Source organism: Pangasianodon hypophthalmus, chromosome 5 (genome assembly GCF_027358585.1).
Source record: "Pangasianodon hypophthalmus isolate fPanHyp1 chromosome 5, fPanHyp1.pri, whole genome shotgun sequence".
In the NCBI taxonomy this organism is placed as follows: domain Eukaryota; kingdom Metazoa; phylum Chordata; class Actinopteri; order Siluriformes; family Pangasiidae; genus Pangasianodon; species Pangasianodon hypophthalmus.
This window is the reverse complement of record NC_069714.1, coordinates 14,890,761-14,909,914: the sequence shown is the minus strand read 5'-3', so window position 1 is coordinate 14,909,914 and position 19,154 is coordinate 14,890,761. Positions and strand designations below refer to the sequence as shown.

The 19,154-nt window shown below is 41.2% G+C and overlaps 2 protein-coding genes across 4 annotated transcripts; both read left to right on the top strand.

Annotated features, from left to right (window-relative positions):
• Positions 1 to 14,626, top strand: med14 (mediator complex subunit 14). Of its 2 annotated transcripts, XM_026912678.3 has the most exons (30): positions 1 to 392; positions 1,007 to 1,033; positions 1,214 to 1,319; positions 1,720 to 1,893; positions 2,030 to 2,159; positions 2,287 to 2,415; positions 2,504 to 2,611; positions 3,338 to 3,470; positions 3,549 to 3,699; positions 3,808 to 3,919; positions 4,041 to 4,166; positions 5,174 to 5,252; positions 5,371 to 5,530; positions 5,656 to 5,850; positions 6,831 to 6,965; positions 7,079 to 7,155; positions 7,326 to 7,486; positions 7,670 to 7,816; positions 8,100 to 8,191; positions 8,326 to 8,478; positions 8,841 to 9,110; positions 9,478 to 9,712; positions 10,096 to 10,221; positions 11,143 to 11,319; positions 11,472 to 11,710; positions 12,048 to 12,227; positions 12,646 to 12,753; positions 12,836 to 12,961; positions 13,152 to 13,341; positions 13,868 to 14,626. In XM_026912678.3, exons 1-30 carry the CDS (start codon positions 223 to 225, stop codon positions 13,939 to 13,941), a joined length of 4,290 nt encoding a protein of 1,429 aa, XP_026768479.1. In that variant the 5' UTR covers positions 1 to 222; the 3' UTR covers positions 13,942 to 14,626. The 2 variants fall into 2 exon arrangements, with proteins under 2 accessions (XP_026768479.1, XP_026768480.1); XM_026912679.3 differs by lacking the exon at positions 10,096 to 10,221.
• A 1,630-nt stretch (positions 14,627 to 16,256) lies between these two features.
• Positions 16,257 to 19,084, top strand: si:ch211-218d20.15 (uncharacterized). Of its 2 annotated transcripts, none has more exons than XM_026912499.3 (8): positions 16,257 to 16,595; positions 16,777 to 16,895; positions 16,966 to 17,017; positions 17,114 to 17,181; positions 17,259 to 17,361; positions 17,454 to 17,572; positions 17,767 to 17,912; positions 18,411 to 19,084. In XM_026912499.3, the coding sequence occupies exons 1-8, from the start codon at positions 16,532 to 16,534 to the stop codon at positions 18,514 to 18,516; spliced, it is 777 nt and encodes a 258-aa protein (XP_026768300.1). In that variant the 5' UTR covers positions 16,257 to 16,531; the 3' UTR covers positions 18,517 to 19,084. The 2 variants fall into 2 exon arrangements, with proteins under 2 accessions (XP_026768300.1, XP_026768299.1); XM_026912498.3 differs by having other exon boundaries at positions 16,258 to 16,595; positions 16,963 to 17,017.
• The last annotated feature ends 70 nt before the right edge of the window (positions 19,085 to 19,154 follow it).

The following is a 19,154-nucleotide window of genomic DNA, read 5'->3' as shown; positions in this document are numbered from 1 at the left end:
CTGCAGTGGCTGGCTTCACTCACAGCTTAGCGGTGATGGCGGTCGGGAGCCATGGGGATTTTTCACGGCTAATTCAGCAGCAGGTTTAGAGTGATTTTCCATGGGGTGAAGGCGTGTTTTCCCGCCCAGGAACGTTAGAAACAGTAAAGCAGATCTTTAGTGGTTGCGCGGTGTGCGTTTGGAGGCTGAGCAGCGCGGATCTCCACACACTGGCCGTGTAAAATGGCTCCGGTGCAGATCGGCACAGAGGGCCAGCTGGTGCCCGTCGGGGGGCCGAGCACCGCGCCGCAGCCTGCCCCCGGAGCTCCGGCCACTCAGGGAGTCCGCCTCAGCGTTCTGATCGACTTCCTGCTTCAGCGGACATACCACGAAATAACGCTGCTGGCTGAACTGTGAGTCCTCCAGCGTTTAGCGGCTAACGAGCTAATAATATGTGTGGGTTCTGCAGTGAATAGACTTAGGGTTAGCTCCTGTTAGCGGTTAGCTAAGCTGCCTAGCCTGCGAGCTAGAACACAAACTAACAATTAAACACTCCACACTGGCCGTTTAGTAAATAAATTAACTCAGTTATGTAATGCGACTGACCATAAAATGTACATACAGGCGCTATATTGAACTATAAGTTAGCTAATTTCCAGGGAATGATTTAGCTTCACAGTTAGAAATGTAGCTGCTAGCTTAGCTGCATCAGTGACGTAAGCAGAGACTGACTCAGTGCTCATGTTTTTAACTGGAGTCTCAATAACACCAAGCAAACTGACAACAACTATCACTGTTCTCATGTTCCAGCTTATAACTTTGCTGGCTGGGATAGAAGACTGCTTATAAACCCTCCCTAAATGCATACAGATACAGTGTGTGTATACACACACACAGTGTTCATATATATGATATTCGTTGCTGCTTATTTAATCCTACAGTTTGTAATAGATTGGATTTGGATGTCTGATCTATGATGTGTTTGTGTCATGTATTTGAAACTCTTCATTTCCTATTCTTCTTCTAGACTCCCACGTAAAACTGACATGGAAAGGTGAGTCACTGCAGCTGACAAGAAAAATAAGTAACCGTTTTTTTTTTTTTTAGTGATCACGGTCATGCATTCCTTTAACACGATTTGATATTTTAATTGTGCTTTAATCAATCAGTGCTTTATGATTGATTATAGTTCGTCCTAGTTATGTTGATGTCCTCCTTGTATCCTCCTTTTCAGGAAAATTGAAATTGTCCATTTTGCGAGCCGGACGCGGCAGCTCTTTGTCCGGCTGCTTGCACTTGTAAAGTGGGCCAGTAATGCTGGGAAAGTGGAGAGGTGTGCGGTATGTGTTTCAGACAATACACTTCCCTTCTAGTGTAATGCATTAGTTCACATGCATTACTGAATAAAACTCTTCACCTGTATGATTGGTATATATTTATTGCCCTGAAATCTGTGCAGTGAAAATCTTCCCACTTGTAAGTTTAAGTTAGAATCAGATCTGCATTTACAGTTTGCCTCATATAAAAGTATAATACAATATCAGCATAATGTTTGTATATAAAATCTTGAAACTTAGAGTATTTAAGTGTTTACCAGATTGTATTGGAACTTTTAATAGCTTGTGCAACACTGCTTATTACAACCCTCAGCATTTCTGCTACAACATTATTTACGACCCTCTAAAGCATAGGGAGTCAGAGCTTACAGATGTGAATGCTCACTGATCTTTCTGTTTACAGATGATCTCTGCATTTTTGGACCAGCAAGCTTTCCTATTTGTTGACACAGCGGACAGACTGGCATCGTTAGCCCGGGATGCCTTGGTACATGCCCGCCTGCCCAGCTTTGCGATCCCTTTTGCCATTGATGTTCTGACTACAGGGTCATACCCACGTCTTCCCACATGCATCCGAGTAAGTGTTCAACCACAACCCGTGGATCAGATCTGCAGTCTTGTTTACAAAGCTTCAGTGCCATGCAACTTGTAAGAAAGGAGATGAATTGTTGCTGTAAATTGAGATGTTTGACATTGTGTACATTTCATTTCAGGACAAAATAATCCCTCCAGACCCTATCACCAAAGCAGAGAAGCAGTCAACACTGAACCAACTGAACCAAATCCTGCGCCATCGGCTCGTCACCACTGACTTGCCCCCTCAGCTGGCCAACCTGACTGTGGGTAAGTACCCAGCATCACATTTCCTTTCCACCAACATCGGCTCTTCCACTGAATTATGAAAAAATATCCCATGTGATGCAAAATCTTCAAAGAGCTTGTGCTCTCGTTTGCTGCTGTCTATAATAAGCTAATGGCCGGGTGAAGTTCCGGGTGGAAGGGGAGTTTGAAGCCACGGTAACGGTGATGGGGGACGACCCAGAGATTCCGTGGAGGTTGCTGAAACTGGAGATCCTGGTTGAGGACAAGGAAACAGGCGGTGTGTATATACACATTTTTATAGAAGATAGAGCTGTTGTATATTTTAGAGCTGCTAAGTATACTAATGTATTCCCTTTCTATCTCAGATGGCCGGGCTCTGGTGCACAGCATGCAGGTGAATTTCATCCATGAGCTGGTACAGTCTCGCCTATGTGCAGATGATAAGCCACTCCAGGATATGTATAACTGCCTACGTATCCTTTCAATGTCTTACTTTTTTTTCTTGTCAGTGTATCAGTGTACATTAACGTGAACTATCTTAAGCTCTTAAGCACACAGTCTCTTAAATCACTTAAAAATTGTAACTGTTGGCAAATTGCCCTGGTATAAGAGGAATAAAACCCTTTGGGGTGTGCTGGAAAGTATGGGACAACAATCAGCTTCATTATCATCACATTAACACTCTGTTGTTAATTTACCTATAACAGCATGTCTCGTATGTATTTATTCTCAAATTTCAAGTTCAAATACAGAAATGCATGTGACAATGTGTAATCTAATCACTATGACACTGCACAAACACATTATCATAGTGGGCACAAAGCCAGGTGAGGCTGAAGCTGCTGTGAAAGGTTTTATATTGATAATCTGTAGCTATGCACAAAGCACAGGCATTAACTGCATCCCAGTAAGCACTTTTGCTGTCTGCTTTTTCTCAACGCCCTTTTGACTTACTGCAGCTGTGAAGATGTTTAATAATGGTTTTAAGCTAAAATTAAACTTTGAAACTTGTCTTTGTAAATATAAAATATTAAACCTTGAAGTCTTGTGTGTATATAATCTTAAACTAGTTTCAAGCTCTTTTGCAGGGAATCTACAACGCACAGACATTTATTAAGGCTTTAGATTTATGTCTTCAATTTTGCACTGTATCGTTCGCCCGTGACAGTCATTGTGTAGTCCTTGACTGGGGCCACCAGATTCATTTTGCCTTTCCCTTCAGCTGGAGGTGCTGCACTCTCAGACTCTGATGCTGATCAGAGAGCGCTGGGGAGATTTAGTGCAGGTGGAGCGCTACCTTCCCGCAAAGTGCCTCACCCTGGCTGTCTGGAAGTAAGAAGTCTCATGCTACCACTTCTAAAGGCTCACTGATCTGTAACAGTGGCTCATGCTCATGCTCTGTTCCTCCAGTCAACAGGTGCTGGGTCGCAAGACAGGTACAGCATCGGTGCACAAAGTCAGCATCAAGATCGACGAAACAGATGGATCTAAGCCATTGCAGATTTCCCATGAGCCTCCGCTGCCAGCCTGTGATTCCAAACTAATGGAAAGAGCCATGAAGGTGTGGGGGTTGTCTGGATTTAATTCTCTTAAGATTGTGTGTGTGTTCGAGATTGTGAACTGCATTGGAACTGCGTTTGGGTCACGTATTGATCTTTTTTCACTGCAGATTGACCACCTCTCAGTGGAAAAGCTTTTGATTGATAGTGTTCATGCCCGCTCCCATCAGAAGCTGCAGGAACTCAAAGCCATATTAAAGAGCAGCAATCCCAGTGACAACTGTAAGACTTCCTTAGTTCGTTCAGCAGTGTTACATGTCTAACCAGTACGACCAGTTACATGTGTAACCAATAGCTGTACGAGTGTACGAATGTGTAACCAGTGTGTGTGTTTTCTCTGCAGCATTCATAGAGACTGCTCTTCCTACTCTCGTCATTCCTATTCTGGAGCCGTGTGGACGATCCGAGTGTCTTCACATATTCGTTGACTTGCACTCGGGCATGTTTCAGCCAATGCTATATGGAATTGGTAAGCAAATCTTTCTTAAAAAAACTCATCATAGCTCTGTATGCTTTAAAGGCTTACTTCTTCATTTCCCAAATTGATTTGCAAGCTTTTATTTATTATTATTATTTTCAAAAAAATTCTTCTTCTTTTTATCAATGTATTATGAAGTATCACTGTATCTTTTGATGCATGTCTGTCCTGTACTGATTTACATATCTGATAAAAAGCTTAATGACACTTTTCAGTAGTTTTATTTGAAACATTACTGAACTATACCTGAGTGACGTGAATTGAAAGCTATATCATTTTAGGCTTATATGCTAATAATTATTGTTCCATATACAGAGTACAGTATATTATTCTTTGTTAGATGGGATATGAAAGAATAAGACTGCAGAGATTAAATTTCTTCATTTCTATGGTGTTTTTTGTCATATGAATCTTATACAGGTTCTTTGATTTTGACTTATATTAACAAAAATATTTTTGTATAGTAGAGTGCATTACTAATAATTAACAAAATTATTGGTCCTGCTGCCATTTCAGGCAAGTTGTATTCAACTGGATGTGTGGTACAGATGTAAATTTTTGCAGAGTTTATTGAAAGACTCTAAACAAAGAATCAATTGTTTAGAGAAAAAGATCAATGCACATTCAAATTTTATTGCACAATTCTCTATAAACAAATCTCTGCATGGTGAACAGGAGGGGATGAGTCTGGTACATTATTATCAGGCTTTTTGTCAGTGCAGCAAAATGTCTAAAATAAAAAAAAAAAAGCTAAAAAATTAAAAATACAAATAGCAACAGATTTGAAGCAGTAGAAACAATGTCTAGGTAGACAACAAAGGTGTTTCAGGAATTACAGTCCAACCCTCTGAAATACAAAATAAAATCTTGATTATATATTTGTTGAGACGCCCTCACACTGACAATGAATGTAATACTTCTCTTACATCATAAATTTTTCTGGCTGTATGAGCAGCATACCACAGACTACCAGTCACTAATGTGGTTCTGTTTTGCAGATCAGTCAATGTTGGATGACATTGAGAAAACCATCAATGATGACATGAAGCGTATCACCACATGGTTACAGCAGCTGAAGTAAGCATTATGAGGCAATAATTCATTTCTTTCTCTTAAAGGCAAATTGTTATCCTGCCTCATACAGAAGCTGACTTAAAGCAAAGAGCGATGTTTAATTTATTTTTCTGTTGAATAGGTTCTGGTTGGGTGAGCAGCGGTGCAGACAGTCTGTGAAGCATCTACCCACAGTGTGCATAGATTCTCTCCACTTATCTAACTCCGCCTCTCATCCTGTGGGCAACCTTACAAAACACCGCCTCTTCATCAAACTCACCCGTCTCCCACAATACTACATCGTAAGCCTCCTCTGTGGATTGTTTGTTAGGAAAACAAATCAGTGGAAAGGTTGTTGAAATGTTTGGAAAGGCAATTCTTTCATTGTGTCTTATGGTCTAAACCTTTGCTGCTCTTCTCTTCTCAGGTGGTTGAAATGTTTGACATCCCCAGCAAACCCACAGAACTGCAGTATAAATATTACTTCCTATCAGTCAGTCAGCCAGAGGGGGAGGATGGGCTGCCGTGTGCCCTGCTGCTGCAGCAGTTCAAGCCCGAGCTTGAGAAGCTGGTGCAGGACTTCTCCTCCGGCCGCTTGACCCGGCCTGGTACTAAGAGGAAGGTGGGAAGCACTATTGGTTCTTGGTTACAGAATAAAGCTTTCTGTTATTTACACAGAACACTTATAATCTAACTGTTAACAAAAAGGAATAATTTGGCAAAACTCAGTTTTCCTTAAAGCCCGTTCTGAAGTGGAGTGGAACTTGGAGTAAAGTGGCGTAATTTTGCCTGGAGCAAGGAGCAGCTTTTTAGAAAGTCAGAGAGACAGTGTTATTTCTCATTCTGATATCACTTGAGCATAACATGCTAATGGCCCATATTTCAGTTGCACAATGTGTTGTTTGTTTAAAAGCATGGAGTTTGCCAAGTATTTTTTGCAAAGAGCATGAAAATGATCAAAAATACATGTTTAAATAAAACTACTAATGGTGAGGGTGAACCAGGGTATGTGAGAAGTGTGGAGTGATTAGTACACGCAATAAAAAGAGGAGAGCGGGAATTGCTGCTGCTCCATTTCACCCACATTCTTTGGTTAGAAGTGTGTAAAACTCGAGGCTACGAGTCATGCTGCTTTTTTTTTTTCCTCACTCGTGAACATAAGTGAAGCACAACCTCAATAGAAATAAACTGAAGTCCTACAATCATTCTTTCTATATGCTGTAAACTTTATTTGAAATCATAATAGACGTCATGATTGTGCACCCTGTAGTTTTACTAGCAAAGTGATGATGGTGGTTAACCAGAAAATACTGATTAATCCTTTATTTGAAAATCAAATTGCGTAGCTTAGCGTTCTTGTTTAAAGCTAGTTTATGAAGATTTTGGTATGTGTTTATGGAAGAATGTTTGTTTGTGAGTTTTTATTATGTGTTAGTTACATTACTCTTGTAGCTCCAGTTCAGAATTAAGATCTTGGCTGATTGACTTGGGGTATGGGTGAAAAATTGGATAGATTGTTTTTTTTTTTTTTTTTTTTTTTTTTCCTTCAGAATATATCTTTAATTGTAATCTGAAACATGTGAAATGGATATTATTCTGCAGTTGTCAGCGGAGCAGGGTGCTACAGAGCCTAAAAAGCCCAAGCGCTCAGGGGAGATGTGTGCGTTCAATAAGGAGCTGGCTCACCTGGTAGCCATGTGTGACACCAACATGCCTCTCATTGGCCTGCGCTGTGAGGTACAGTACGGATTTACCTACTAGATTTAGGCTTTTGTTGTTTTGTTTGTTTTTACATTCCAAAATATGTGGGCATGTTTTTATATTCATGATTTATTTGTCCTTTTCCTCAGCTGTCTAATATGGAGATTCCTCATCAAGGGGTCCAGGTTGAAGGAGACGGATGTAGCCATGCTATTCGTCTTCTCAGGTGAGCATCCATGTAAAAGGCTATATACCACTATATTGTGTGTATTTCATGTAGAAGCATTTACAGAATTCCTTTTCAGACTACAGTGTGCTAAGAGACAGGCCAATATTTGTTTATATTTTGTTGGCTTAGTTATTTCACAATGTAGCTTTCTGTTCATCACCTCTCAGGGTGCCGCCTGCTAAAGGTGTGGGTGAGGAGACGAGGAAGGCTCTGGATCGCTCTCTGCTGGACTGCACCTTCAGATTGCAGGGCCGAAATAACCGCACATGGGTGGCAGAGCTGGTCTTTGCCAACTGCCCCCTCAACAGCACCTCAAGTAAAGAACAGGGTGAGATTAAATTATTCCTTGCTGGCTTTTACAGCAGCACTGGACTTGGTCTAATGGGGCTTAATGCATATTAGAAATAAACTTTTATTGATCATTCAAGATGTTCCAAGAGGATATAAATGAACATAAATGGATTTGTTTGCGCTTCAGCAATTATGAGTCTGGCTGTGTGTGTTCATGCAGCTTCGACGCGACATGTCTACCTGACATATGAGAACCCGCTGTCAGAGCCGGTGGGAGGACGGAAGGTGGTGGAAATGTTTCTAAATGACTGGAACAGCATCAGCCAGCTGTATGAATGTGTGCTGGATTTCTCACGTGCTTTCCCTGGTGAGTACAGTCCATCACAGCACACCACACACATACACACGCAGGCACACAGACACTCATTTACACACTCATTTCACAGCTAGGAGTAATTTACCATAGCCAATCCATCTATTGGCATAGTTTTGGAAGGTGGGAGGAAACCAGAGAACCCAGTGGACCAGAGAACCCACGGGGAGAACATGCACATAGACCCCGCACAGCTGGGGACCTTGCTGTGCCACCGTGCCTTTCTCAGTACTCAGTAGAACTAAATTTATGTCTAATTTTTTTTTCCCCCTTGTAGAAATGCCCTCCTACTTGAGCCTCTTCTCTGAAATACGGTTGTATAACTATCGGAAATTAGTCCTGTGTTATGGCAACACAAAAGGCAGCTCTGTAAGTATATGTTTGTGAACTGGATACTCACTTTTTCAGTACATGGCTAATGGATTTAGTATTGTCATTGTTTGCTCTGCATGATAGAGTTGCTTGTATACGATGTAATGCTTGATATGATGTAACCTCTGAAGGTAACGATCCAGTGGAACTCTGTAACTCATCGCTTCCACCTTGCTCTGGGCACGGTCGGGCCAAACTCAGGCTGCAGCAACTGCCACAACATCATCCTCCACCAGCTCCAGGAGATGTTCAACAAGACCCCCAGTGTGGTGCAGCTACTACAGGTCTATTTAAATTTTTTCCGTGGACTTAAATGTTCTAAAACAGACATGCCTATTCTTGAAGCTGTAATGCCTTGCTGATTTTAATTTCAACAAACCTTTCAACAAAATGCCAATATAGACCTAGATTAACTAGAGTATGTGTTCAAAGAGGTTTGAAATTAAAATTTAAATCTCCGGGAGTAGGGTTGGACTGAACAGCTGTGCTTTAGAATATGTACTCTACAATACTTGCTGGCAGTGTTTTTGGGTAAATTGATTATAGCCATCCTGCTCTATCACTTGTAATATTCCAGCCAGTTTCCTGCACCTTAAAGGAAATGTCAAGTCATATTAACGCTAAATGTTTCTTTTTGCCCTCGTAGGTGCTGTCAGACACACAGGCCCCTTTGAATGCTATCAACAAACTGCCAACTGTGCCCATGCTGGGTCTGACCCAGAGGACCAACACAGCCTACCAGTGCTTTTCCATCCTACCACAGTCCCCCACCCACATCCGTCTGGCCTTCCGCAACATGTACTGCATCGACATCTACTGCCGCAGTCGAGGCGTGGTGGCCATTCGCGATGGTGCCTACAGCCTCTTTGATAACACCAAGATCGTAGAAGGCTTCTATCCAGCTCCTGGACTAAAAGTATAAAGGCCTTTGTTTTTTGCCATAATTATTTTCAACTTTCCAACATAACAATGTGGAATAGAAGTTAGCGCTTTCCAGTGCTTAATTCCCCTGTTTTGGTACTAGGCTTTACACCCTCACCAAAACTCAGTTTTTTACTTTGTGGAGTCAAATTTAGGGTGGTCTTAGACAAACAACCATAGAGCTCATGTCTATGGACTGATGAGCAAAGGCTAGACAATGCTATATTTGATGTTCAGTACAGAATTTGAATTCACACATTTTAGTAATGTTGTAAGATAACCACAGTGATGATGATCAAACTAAAAGCTTACCACTTGACGTTGCCTTCTGAATTATTCTTAACTTTCATTTTTCACTGCAGACCTTCTTGAACATGTTTGTGGACAGCAACCAGGATGCACGGCGGCGTTCAGTCAACGAGGACGACAATCCTCCCTCTCCAGTGGGTGTGGACGTCATGGACACACTCATGCCCCACATGCAACCTCAACAGACAATCAGAGGCCAAGGGGCCTACCCACCCCTCACTTCTCCAAACAACCCCTACCACAGCAGTGTGGCCCCATCACCCTCCATGATGCCAACGCATTCACCGGGTAAGTGCCTGGTGCAGTATGTGGTTCTGCCACTTCTCCATCCATGCCATACACGCTTGGTGTTTCATTGTGGTGATTAGGGCATAAAAAGAAAGTAGTCATATGGTTGTTTTGCCACATACTGCAAGTGCCATGCACCCAGCTAGCCTGTCACTATGCAGACATGCATGGTGTTTTTTTTGGGCTCTGTATATTCACATCATCATTGACCATGCACATGAAATTCTGGGTTAGAGCATGCCGACTGCCCTGTGCCTGTCCACTCATCTCAATCGTAAGGCTGTTGCTGCTGTCCTGCTTCAGCTTTAGTGTGTGTATGTGGATTTGTGTGTGAGAGAGCAACAGTGGGAGAGACAGACTTCTCATCAGTTGACTGTGTGCAGGGAACATCCATGCAGCCAATTCCCCTAGTGGAGCTCTGCGGGCGCCCTCGCCCTTCGGGCCCACTCCGTCTCCCTCTTCTTTGGGCATTTCTATGGGCCAGACCTCCAACTTTGCCAGCCCACATGGTAAGTGTCAGAGGGAGCAGCATTCAGAGCTTGGTAATGGCTTCAACTGGCCTTAGCTGTTCCTTCTACTGAGAAGCAGCCTTCAGCAGGCTCTGTGAGGTAGCTGTGTAGGCTCTGGCAGGGATTCTTACGGGGATGACTGTGTGAGCAAGGTTGGTGCAGGGACTAATTTCTTACTAACATTAACAAGTGGGGTTGAATGACACTAATTTGGTGGTGGTTTGGCTGTTGATACTAATTTTTTACTTGTTCCAGTAAAATGAAGGAGTCCTGTGTGCATGCATGTTGTTATGGGACTGGGGCATATTAAATGCTTATTAATAATACATCGTTCGATTGTTTAATTCACTTCCTTTTACTTTAATGAGTTTAAATTAAGCTTTTTTTAAAAAAAATTTTATTGTATGTATTTATGTGGATGAGTCAAATGAAAACCTTAAGAGTGCATTATTAAATTAGCAACCGGAAGTGTTTTTCTAGAGGAAACAGGACATTCAGTAAGGACTGGAACACTTGCATTGAACGAGATGGGGATTATGTAGAGAAATTATACATTTGTGACACCTATTTGCAATAAACAATGCAAAATAAAAAAAATTAAGGTTTTCATTTAATTCACCCTCACAAAACACTCTTTCTTTGAAAATCAATGTATTAAAATATTTCTCAAGACAATTTCCTCAGACTCAATAACAAATCTGACTGTGTCATATGATTTAATGTACGTTTGATGGTAAATAACTTGATTGCAAATCCTAAAGTACATCACCTGCTCAATAACTCTGAGTAGCTGGCCTTTTAACAAATTTCATGTTCTTTTATTTAATTAGTGATTTTGTTAGATTTTGTTGTTAAGTGACACTGAAAATAAAATAAATATTGGGAGGTGTGTGTTCAGGCTGTAATGTGATTGCTCTGCAGGAGCTTTGGACCCCAGTTCCCCATACCCCATGGTGTCGCCCAGTCAGAGGACCGGTACATGGCCTAGCTCTCCACAAGTCTCGGGCCCCTCCCCACGCGTACACGGCATGTCACCGGGTAACCCTTCTCTCCACTCGCCCATTCCAGATGCCTCGCACTCTCCTCGTGCTGGGACCAGTGAGTAAAAGCACAAAATCCAGATGATACATTCAGCTGATACATTCTCTTCAAATGGCTTTTCTTAAGCGTAATGGAAAACGTCACAATGACACTGGCACAAAATTGATCAGACAGCAGAACTGAATAGCATTGATTTCATGTTTGTGTAGGTTCCCAAGTGATGCCTACCAGCATGCCTCCACCTCGTAAGCTACCTCAGCGCTCGTGGGCGGCCTCCATCCCCACCATCCTCACCCACAATGCCTTGCATGTGCTACTGCTGCCCTCTCCCACCATGTGCCTGGTGCCAGGGCTGGCTGGTAGTTACCTGTGTTCGCCACTTGAGCGCTTCCTGGGCTCGGTTATCATGAGAAGGCATCTGCAGAGAATCATCCAGCTGGAACCTAATGTGAGTTTCTCTGCTTTACACTCTTGGTCTCCTGATAATGAAGGAGGGTGTAACCCTATGATTAAATACCCTGTCTAGTGATAGAGCAATTGACTGCAAGTATATTCAGTCCTCACTCCATGTACTGTGCCTTTTTTTTTTCTCCAGTACTTCTACAGGTTTAACTTTTTGGAACTCTTTTCCCACACAATAATAAGCTGATAATAATGATAATTATCATGATAATTCTTTTGAATACCTTACCAGTTTTAATCTGTGTCTGAGAAAAGTGTCTGTGCATGTTCCTATATCTGTACATAGCCGAACTCTAACCACCATCTCTCCCTCCTTTCTGTAGCTCACTATTGTGAACTCCAATGAGCCAGGAGTCATCATGTTTAAGACAGAGGTGCTGAAATGTCGAGTGGCTCTGAACCCAAAGAGCTACCAGACTCTGCAGCTGAAAGTCACACCGGAGAACACTGGTCCTTGGTTACAAGATGAACTGCAAGTTTTGGAGAAGTTCTTTGAGACCAGGGTAAGAGAAGAATCCTCCCCAGCCTTATTCCAGAGGATGTCCTCTGTATATTAAGCAATTAGCTTGACTATTTTAGTGCAGGTGACTGTAGAAATTTAATTAATCTAACGAGTCTGGAACTATTTCCTGTTCAGACCATTTCAGAGGACTAAATTAAAACTGTCTGTTCTGTGATTAACCTCATAAATTATCCAAAAACGTTCTTGGTGATGGGCTTTGGTCTTGGAGGGATAGAGTTCAGCACACTTTGCTAATTTCCCTGCACAACACCAAACCAACATAACCAGAGTTTTAGAAGATGCGTTTTCCAGGGACATTTGCACTGTGCCAAACTCTGGCCCTCCTTGGCCATAAGGAGTGGAAATAAGTAAAATCCAAGTGGAAATAAGTAATTTCTTGTCCCATGTTTATTTTGTAGGTTGCAGGTCCACCCTTTAAGTACAACACTCTAAACGCCTTTACAAAACTGCTGGGGGCTCCCACCAACATCCTCAGAGACTGTGTTCGAATTATGAAGCTTGAGCTGGTAAGACAGTGAGAATCTGAGTGCATCTGCCTGTATGTATTTTATCATTCTCATTAACCTTTAATTATTTTCACTCCTGCAGTTCCCCGACCAAGCGGGCCAACTAAAGTGGAATGTGCAGTTCTGTCTGACTATCCCACCCAGCGCTCCGCCCATCGCTCCTCCAGGAACTATCGCTGTAGTGCTCAAGACCAAAATGCTTTTCTTTGTAAGTATTGTCATGAGTCTACTCACTACTGAAGCTGTGAATATATTTCATCCTTCTGTTTTCCTGAAGCAAAGAGGTACTTAATCAGAATATAATAATGGAGAAAAACATGAATTGCAAGTATAAACAGGAGGAACAGACCTCCCATCAGTCACTAAATCTTCTGAATAACCAAGTTCTTGGTCCTCAGCTCCAGCTGACCCAGAGAGTGCAGGTGCCTCAGGAGCCCATCAGCATCATTGTGCCCATCGTGTACGACATGGCCACAGGGCTGACGCAGCAGGCTGACATCCCGCGACAGCACAGCTCCTCTGGAGCTGCTGCCCTCATGGTTAGCACCATCCTCAGGAGGTTTAATGAGCACCACCCAGCTCGACCAGGTATGCATTCAAGCTTTAGCAGTTTTATGTGACTTGTTTTGCTGTACTTGTTATGTTTTGTTTAACCCTTAGTTGCTGATGCAACTTATAATGATTATAAAGGTGTTAACATATGTGCATGGCTCAAGTTCTCTAATAAATTACTTGCATGTAAAATTTAAGTTAAATTAGATTTATGGAACTGGCATTATGTTAATGGTATTCATGGATAAAAAATTACAATGAATTTTGTGTTAAATGACTGCTTCCCTCCATTTCTTATTCTGTTCACATATCTCATGGAGCTGTGCAATGTGGCTTTGTGTCTGTCAGCATCGATATTGTTTTATTTCTAACCATTTGAATCAAGATGTATTGTTTTTTTTTTTTGTTTGGTTTTTGTTTTTTAATAGTTGTTTTGCTGAAGGTTATGAAGGATAACCTGTTTATTTTAATTCTTTTTAATTGCATAGCCTCCACAGACCAGGATGTGTGCAGTTAATTATATGTAAATCTTGTAATATAATGCATATGTGTTTTCTTTTAGGAGAATGTACAATATTTGCTTCTGTGCATGAACTCATGGCTAATCTGATGCTGAACCCTGGTGCACGCCCCTAAGAGTCCCCAGTCCAGCTTCTCCAGACCAAACTGAGAACACACTGAGTATTGGCATGCTGTATGGAGATCCAGGCTCTCACATACAGCCACAGAAATTTTCTCCAGGTGGACAAAATTCTGTCATAAAGGAAAGAAAAAGTTATGATGGAATGGAATATTCTTTGATTTTGCTTCATATCAAGAGTATATGTAAATGAATGAAGGACAGTGCATCTGTGAATGTGCCATGCATACTTCTATAAATTCAGGACATGATTAAGGAAAAAGGACAATTTATTTTTGTTTGATGCACTTCTTAAATAAAGGTTTGAAATTAGAAAAAAAAGGTTTGTTTACCCTCAAGTGTAAATGCTTTTTATATATTATTTTAATGTCTGCCTTTAAGAAAAATGTGTTTTGCAAAAAAGCTTAATTCATTTTGTTTTATAATGCAAGCTATCAATATTGTGTTGATACTGGGGCTGTATTTTTTTTTTGATGACACTATTTAATGTATGTCTTTTTTTTTTTTTTTTTTTTTTACTGGCAAATCTTTGACCACTCTCATTATAGCGGTCACTCTAAACACTGTATAGACTGTAACAAACTTTCAGAAGAAGCCCTATTTTTGATGACTGCATTTGAATCTTGATGGTAGCCCATACCTCTGTCTTTATTACTGTTTAATAAATATTTGAAAGTGTTATTTGTCATTATTCACCATCTTGCAGGCTGAACAAAATAGCTAAAAAAAAAAAAAAAACATTTAGATTGTGATATGATTATGATGAATGCCTGGTATTACTGTACATGTGTTAGTACTAGTCTACAGTAACTGAAGTAAATTTGAAAACTGTTTTTATGTTTTGGCTATACTAGCTTTTCCAGTCTAATTCCCAAAGGTTGTGTACAAGTCTGAGTAAGGTCTGTGGAGTGTGTAGATTATAGCATCCTGTCTGCCTGGTAGGCAAACTGTAGGGGGGCCATGTCTAAAGCTCAAAGCCAGAGTATTTCTAACAATACTCTAGGTATTACCCTGAAACTCATTTCAGTTTTACTGACTACTCATTCCCACAAATTAGTATTTACAGGCCACCTGAGCCCCTGTTATGAAGTTCTAAGGAGTTAGCAGACTTTGTCTGAAATCTGTTTTAGTAGAAAAGCAGTAATCATCTAAGGACTTAAGTTATCATGTTGATAATCCACGTCTTTCTGAGAGCAGCTACACGAGTAGCTGATAGTAGACGTCATTGAGAATCTATCAGGACCAACTAATTATGGCAGACACACCCTCATTTTAGCACTGATATTACCCTAGTTTGATAGAAAACATATCAGAAATGATCTCTAATCCTCCTCATACCTCATTTCATTTACTGTATATGACAGGTGATTTACACTATATGGCCAAAGGTTTGTGGACACCTGACCGTCACTCCCATATCTGGGTCTTCTCCAAACTGTTGCCACAAAGTTGGAAGCAAATTACATAGAATTACATAGAATGTCTCTGTATGCTGTAGCATGACAATGCCCCTGTGCACAAAGTGTGTTCCTTGAAGACACAGTGTACCAAGGCTGGTGTAGAAGAACTCGAGTGGCCTGCACAGAGCCCTGACCTCAACCCCACTGAACACCTTTGGGATGAACAGAAATGCAGACTGTGCCCCAGGCCTCCCCGCCTGACATCAGTGCCTGACCTCACTAATGCTCTTGTGGCTGAATAAGCACAAATCTCCACAGCCACATACCAAAATCTAGTGGAAAGCCTTCTTAGGAGACTGGAGGTTATTACAACAGCAAAGGGGACTAAATGTGAAATGGGTTTTTCAAAAAGCAAATATGAATGTGATGGTCAGGTGTCTGCAAACTTATAGTGTATCTGTAACATCAGGAACTACAACATTATTACTGTTATTGAACCGTACTCAGGATGATACCTCCGCTAATCAGACAAAAATGGATGATAATGTACACTTTTCCATAAAGCTGTCATCACTGCTAGTTGTTCCATTAGCTGCGATGCAGGGTTGCCAGATCTGATCATTACAAAAACTCGACAGTGAGTCAGTAAAACGAGCCAAGAAGCTGACAGGATGTAAAACACGCAGTTCTCTTCAAGAGCTATTTTAGCAAGGTCCTGAAAAGTTCTTGGATTATCACACACATACTGTCATATACAGTGAGTTATTAGATATGGTCACTGATGCGCAACATAGCCTAATACAATAATATTTGAACTAATGTGCATGAATGCGCATGAGAGAGGAGTTCTCATAGTTTAATATAGAGATATAATTCATTTAAAGTGTGCATAACTCAACACTCTACCGAGTTCAATATGCGCCCACTTCTGCGGGTAATTCATGCACCTGGCAACCCTGCCGCGCTGCCACATACAGGGATTACGTCATCGCTGGCTCTGTTGTTGAATATGATTTTCGTAGAGCCGGAATAAAAATGTGTTTTCCGCTCGGTGCGTTTGAGGTTTAAAAGCAGTAGTATTTAGAAGATGTGTGGAAGGGATGATGCTCACGGGGATGGCTGTGTCTGAGGGATGCAGGGATCATAAAGAGGTTTTAAACGGCAAAATCCTGACAGAGCTGAGAGGATGACAGCTGTCAGTTTATCAGCGCCACTTTGTCAACCATGCGCTTATGATAGCAGATTCAAAGGTGTGTGTGTGTGTGTGTGTGTGTGGCTCTCTCAGCTACTGATCTGTCAGTAGACCTCATAGGTCTGTTGATTTAATAATAGCTTGCAATAAACATGGGGGTTTTAACACTTTACTCACCTTTTCATATTAAAATGTAAGTATTCTTGTTGCCTGTCTCTTCACCATGCCTGTGTGTCCAGTGGAGGTTTATCTCAACAAGCCGCTGAGGCCCATCCACCTGAGCCCAGAGCAGGTAGCACTAGACATGCTGTGTCTTTGCAGCCAGCTGGACCTCCTTGTCAGAGCTCAGGTCCTTCAGGTAAGCCTTCTGATCCTGAAGATTTCTTCAATATTTGCATGTACTGACAAATCCGTGTTATTTTTAGCAGCAGTCCAAACTGGACATGAGTCCCGAGGAATTGGAAGCATTCCAGAATCAAGGTAAGCTTCATATGATTTGTGTTGTGTGGTTTTATAGGACCTGGAAATGCATTCTTTTTAGGACCTGGAAATGCATTCTTCATGTTTTACACACAGGTGCTGAGATTATCGATCAGATGAAGCAGTGCCTTGAACACTTGCCCAAACCTGCGCCGTTGCTGGAGGTAACTCACCAAATCATCTAAACACTGTCTTCTTCATTTATTCTGCTTTAGGATAATGACTTTGTCCTTTCAACTAGGACTACCTAGACATTGCTGGATTGTCTCTCATGTTCCCTCGAGTAGAAGTCTTCATTATCCATGGAAGTCCTGTGGATATGCTGGAGAGACCAGCATTGGATGGTGATTTGCTGCTTCACTTGTAGACAGACAGAGAAGGAAAAACACCTTATGCATTTTTGATACTGTGATATAATTTGATATTCTGGTTACAGGCTATTTCCCTCACCTTGGGAAGCTGAACCAACTGCTGGGGCTCAGTCAGCAGCTAGATAACGATGTGAAGCACCTCGGAAGACACAAATATATCGCCCATCAACTTGCTGTTCTATACGTGAGTTAAATTGTTGCCATATCAATGATTTTATTAGTTTTATCACAATATTAGTGCTTGATTCCACTCAGTCACACTGTAAATACATTAATATTCAGTTAATTGTTCATTTTGTCCAATAAGATCAGGTAGTTGCATTCAGCAGAATCACATGTACTATCATTCCTTATTTGCATATTTGTCTTGTGTTTCAGCAAGCACTTAACTCCTTCAAAGATGTATTTCCACTGTCGGATATAAAGAAAGACATTGAAGCCAATTTTAAGCAGATAAAGATGTCTTTAGTAGCAGAGGAAGGATCCAAGCAAGAACCACAGTTACCAGCCCAGTACATCAGATGGTAAACGTGTCATGTTCCTCATTGTTCTTATGTCGTTTTTAAGGGTCTTTTTGGGTCAAAGCAACACACTCAGCAACGTGGTGGGACAGCCATCTCACAGCTCCAGGGTCCCCAGTTTGATCCTGAGCTTAGCTTAATGTCTGTGTGAAGTTTCTGTGCATGTTCTGCCAGTGTCTGAGGTTCAACTCAGTTTCCCATCACCTCCCAGGAACATGCCAGTACATGGACTGGCTATGATAAATTGCCCATAGGTGTGAAAGTGTGCGTGTATGTGTGCATGTCGTTTGATGGACTAGAATCCTCTTGCCTCATGCCTAGTGGTCCCAGGATATGCTCTGAATCCACTGTGACCCTGAACAGGATAAAGTGCTTACTGAAGATGAATAAACAAATGAATCAAACACACACTCATGATTGACTCATGATTTGCTGATGATGAACTTATACTACTTACCCAAGCTGGAAACCAATATAACCAATGGCTCTTTATTTTTACAGGGTATCACAAGTCACACAGAGCATAATGTCAGCCATCTCTTCGCTTCCAGAAGAGCTCACTGAAGAACTCAGTCCAGTCATGGCATTTGTCTCTGAGTTGTCCTGACAAGAAGAAAAAAAAATTCCATGGTGCAGTAGATAGGGAGGCATAAATGTAGGCAGTCTGTTAGTAACACTTTAAGAATATTGCACTGTTCATTTTGTTTATAAAAGTGCAGCAGTCCATGATGACTGTTGTAGTATAGTCAGTAGTGTAGCATTACGGTGCCTAATTACAGGCAAGTGCAAAAGTTTGCACACCCTTAGCATAAAATGACTTGATTATTTTAAATGTTTTCTTGTGTTTACTCGTACATTTCTTTTAAAACTTCTTAGATTTTTGTAGGTAAATTGTAAAAATAAATGCAAATTCTTCCGCCATTTTAAAGCACACATTTGCACTAAAGTGTATCTTTTTTTTCTCGAGATATCCTCAGCAATTCACCAGTTATCCATCATTATCATGAAAAGAGCTGTTCGAAGAGTCGCACAGAGTCAGCTGAAAGAGAATGAACTGTTTAATATGATTAGTTACTACTGTTAAAAGGCTTGTTCTTTTACAGTACTGTTCTTACTGTCATTACTTATGGTGCTAACAGAATTCACAAGTACAATTAAAGCTCCATATTTCACAACCTGAGCTCTCGCCCTTTATTCCCTGATAACTGCTTTGCAACCTTTTTTAAAATCTAATCACATTATTTA

What these genes read in the sequence shown, in the direction of transcription:
- med14 (XM_026912678.3), top strand. Translation starts at nt 223, where the DNA reads ATGGCTCCGGTGCAGATCGGCACAGAGGGCCAGCTGGTGCCCGTCGGG. An exon ending in TGAGGACAAGGAAACAGGCG is followed by an intron (nt 2,416 to 2,503) that starts GTGTGTATATAC and finishes TTTCTATCTCAG; the next exon opens with ATGGCCGGGCTCTGGTGCAC. An exon ending in CAGCAATCCCAGTGACAACT is followed by an intron (nt 3,920 to 4,040) that starts GTAAGACTTCCT and finishes TTTTCTCTGCAG; the next exon opens with CATTCATAGAGACTGCTCTT.
- si:ch211-218d20.15 (XM_026912498.3), top strand. Translation starts at nt 16,532, where the DNA reads ATGACAGCTGTCAGTTTATCAGCGCCACTTTGTCAACCATGCGCTTAT. An exon ending in TCAGAGCTCAGGTCCTTCAG is followed by an intron (nt 16,896 to 16,962) that starts GTAAGCCTTCTG and finishes TGTTATTTTTAG; the next exon opens with CAGCAGTCCAAACTGGACAT. An exon ending in AACCTGCGCCGTTGCTGGAG is followed by an intron (nt 17,182 to 17,258) that starts GTAACTCACCAA and finishes CCTTTCAACTAG; the next exon opens with GACTACCTAGACATTGCTGG.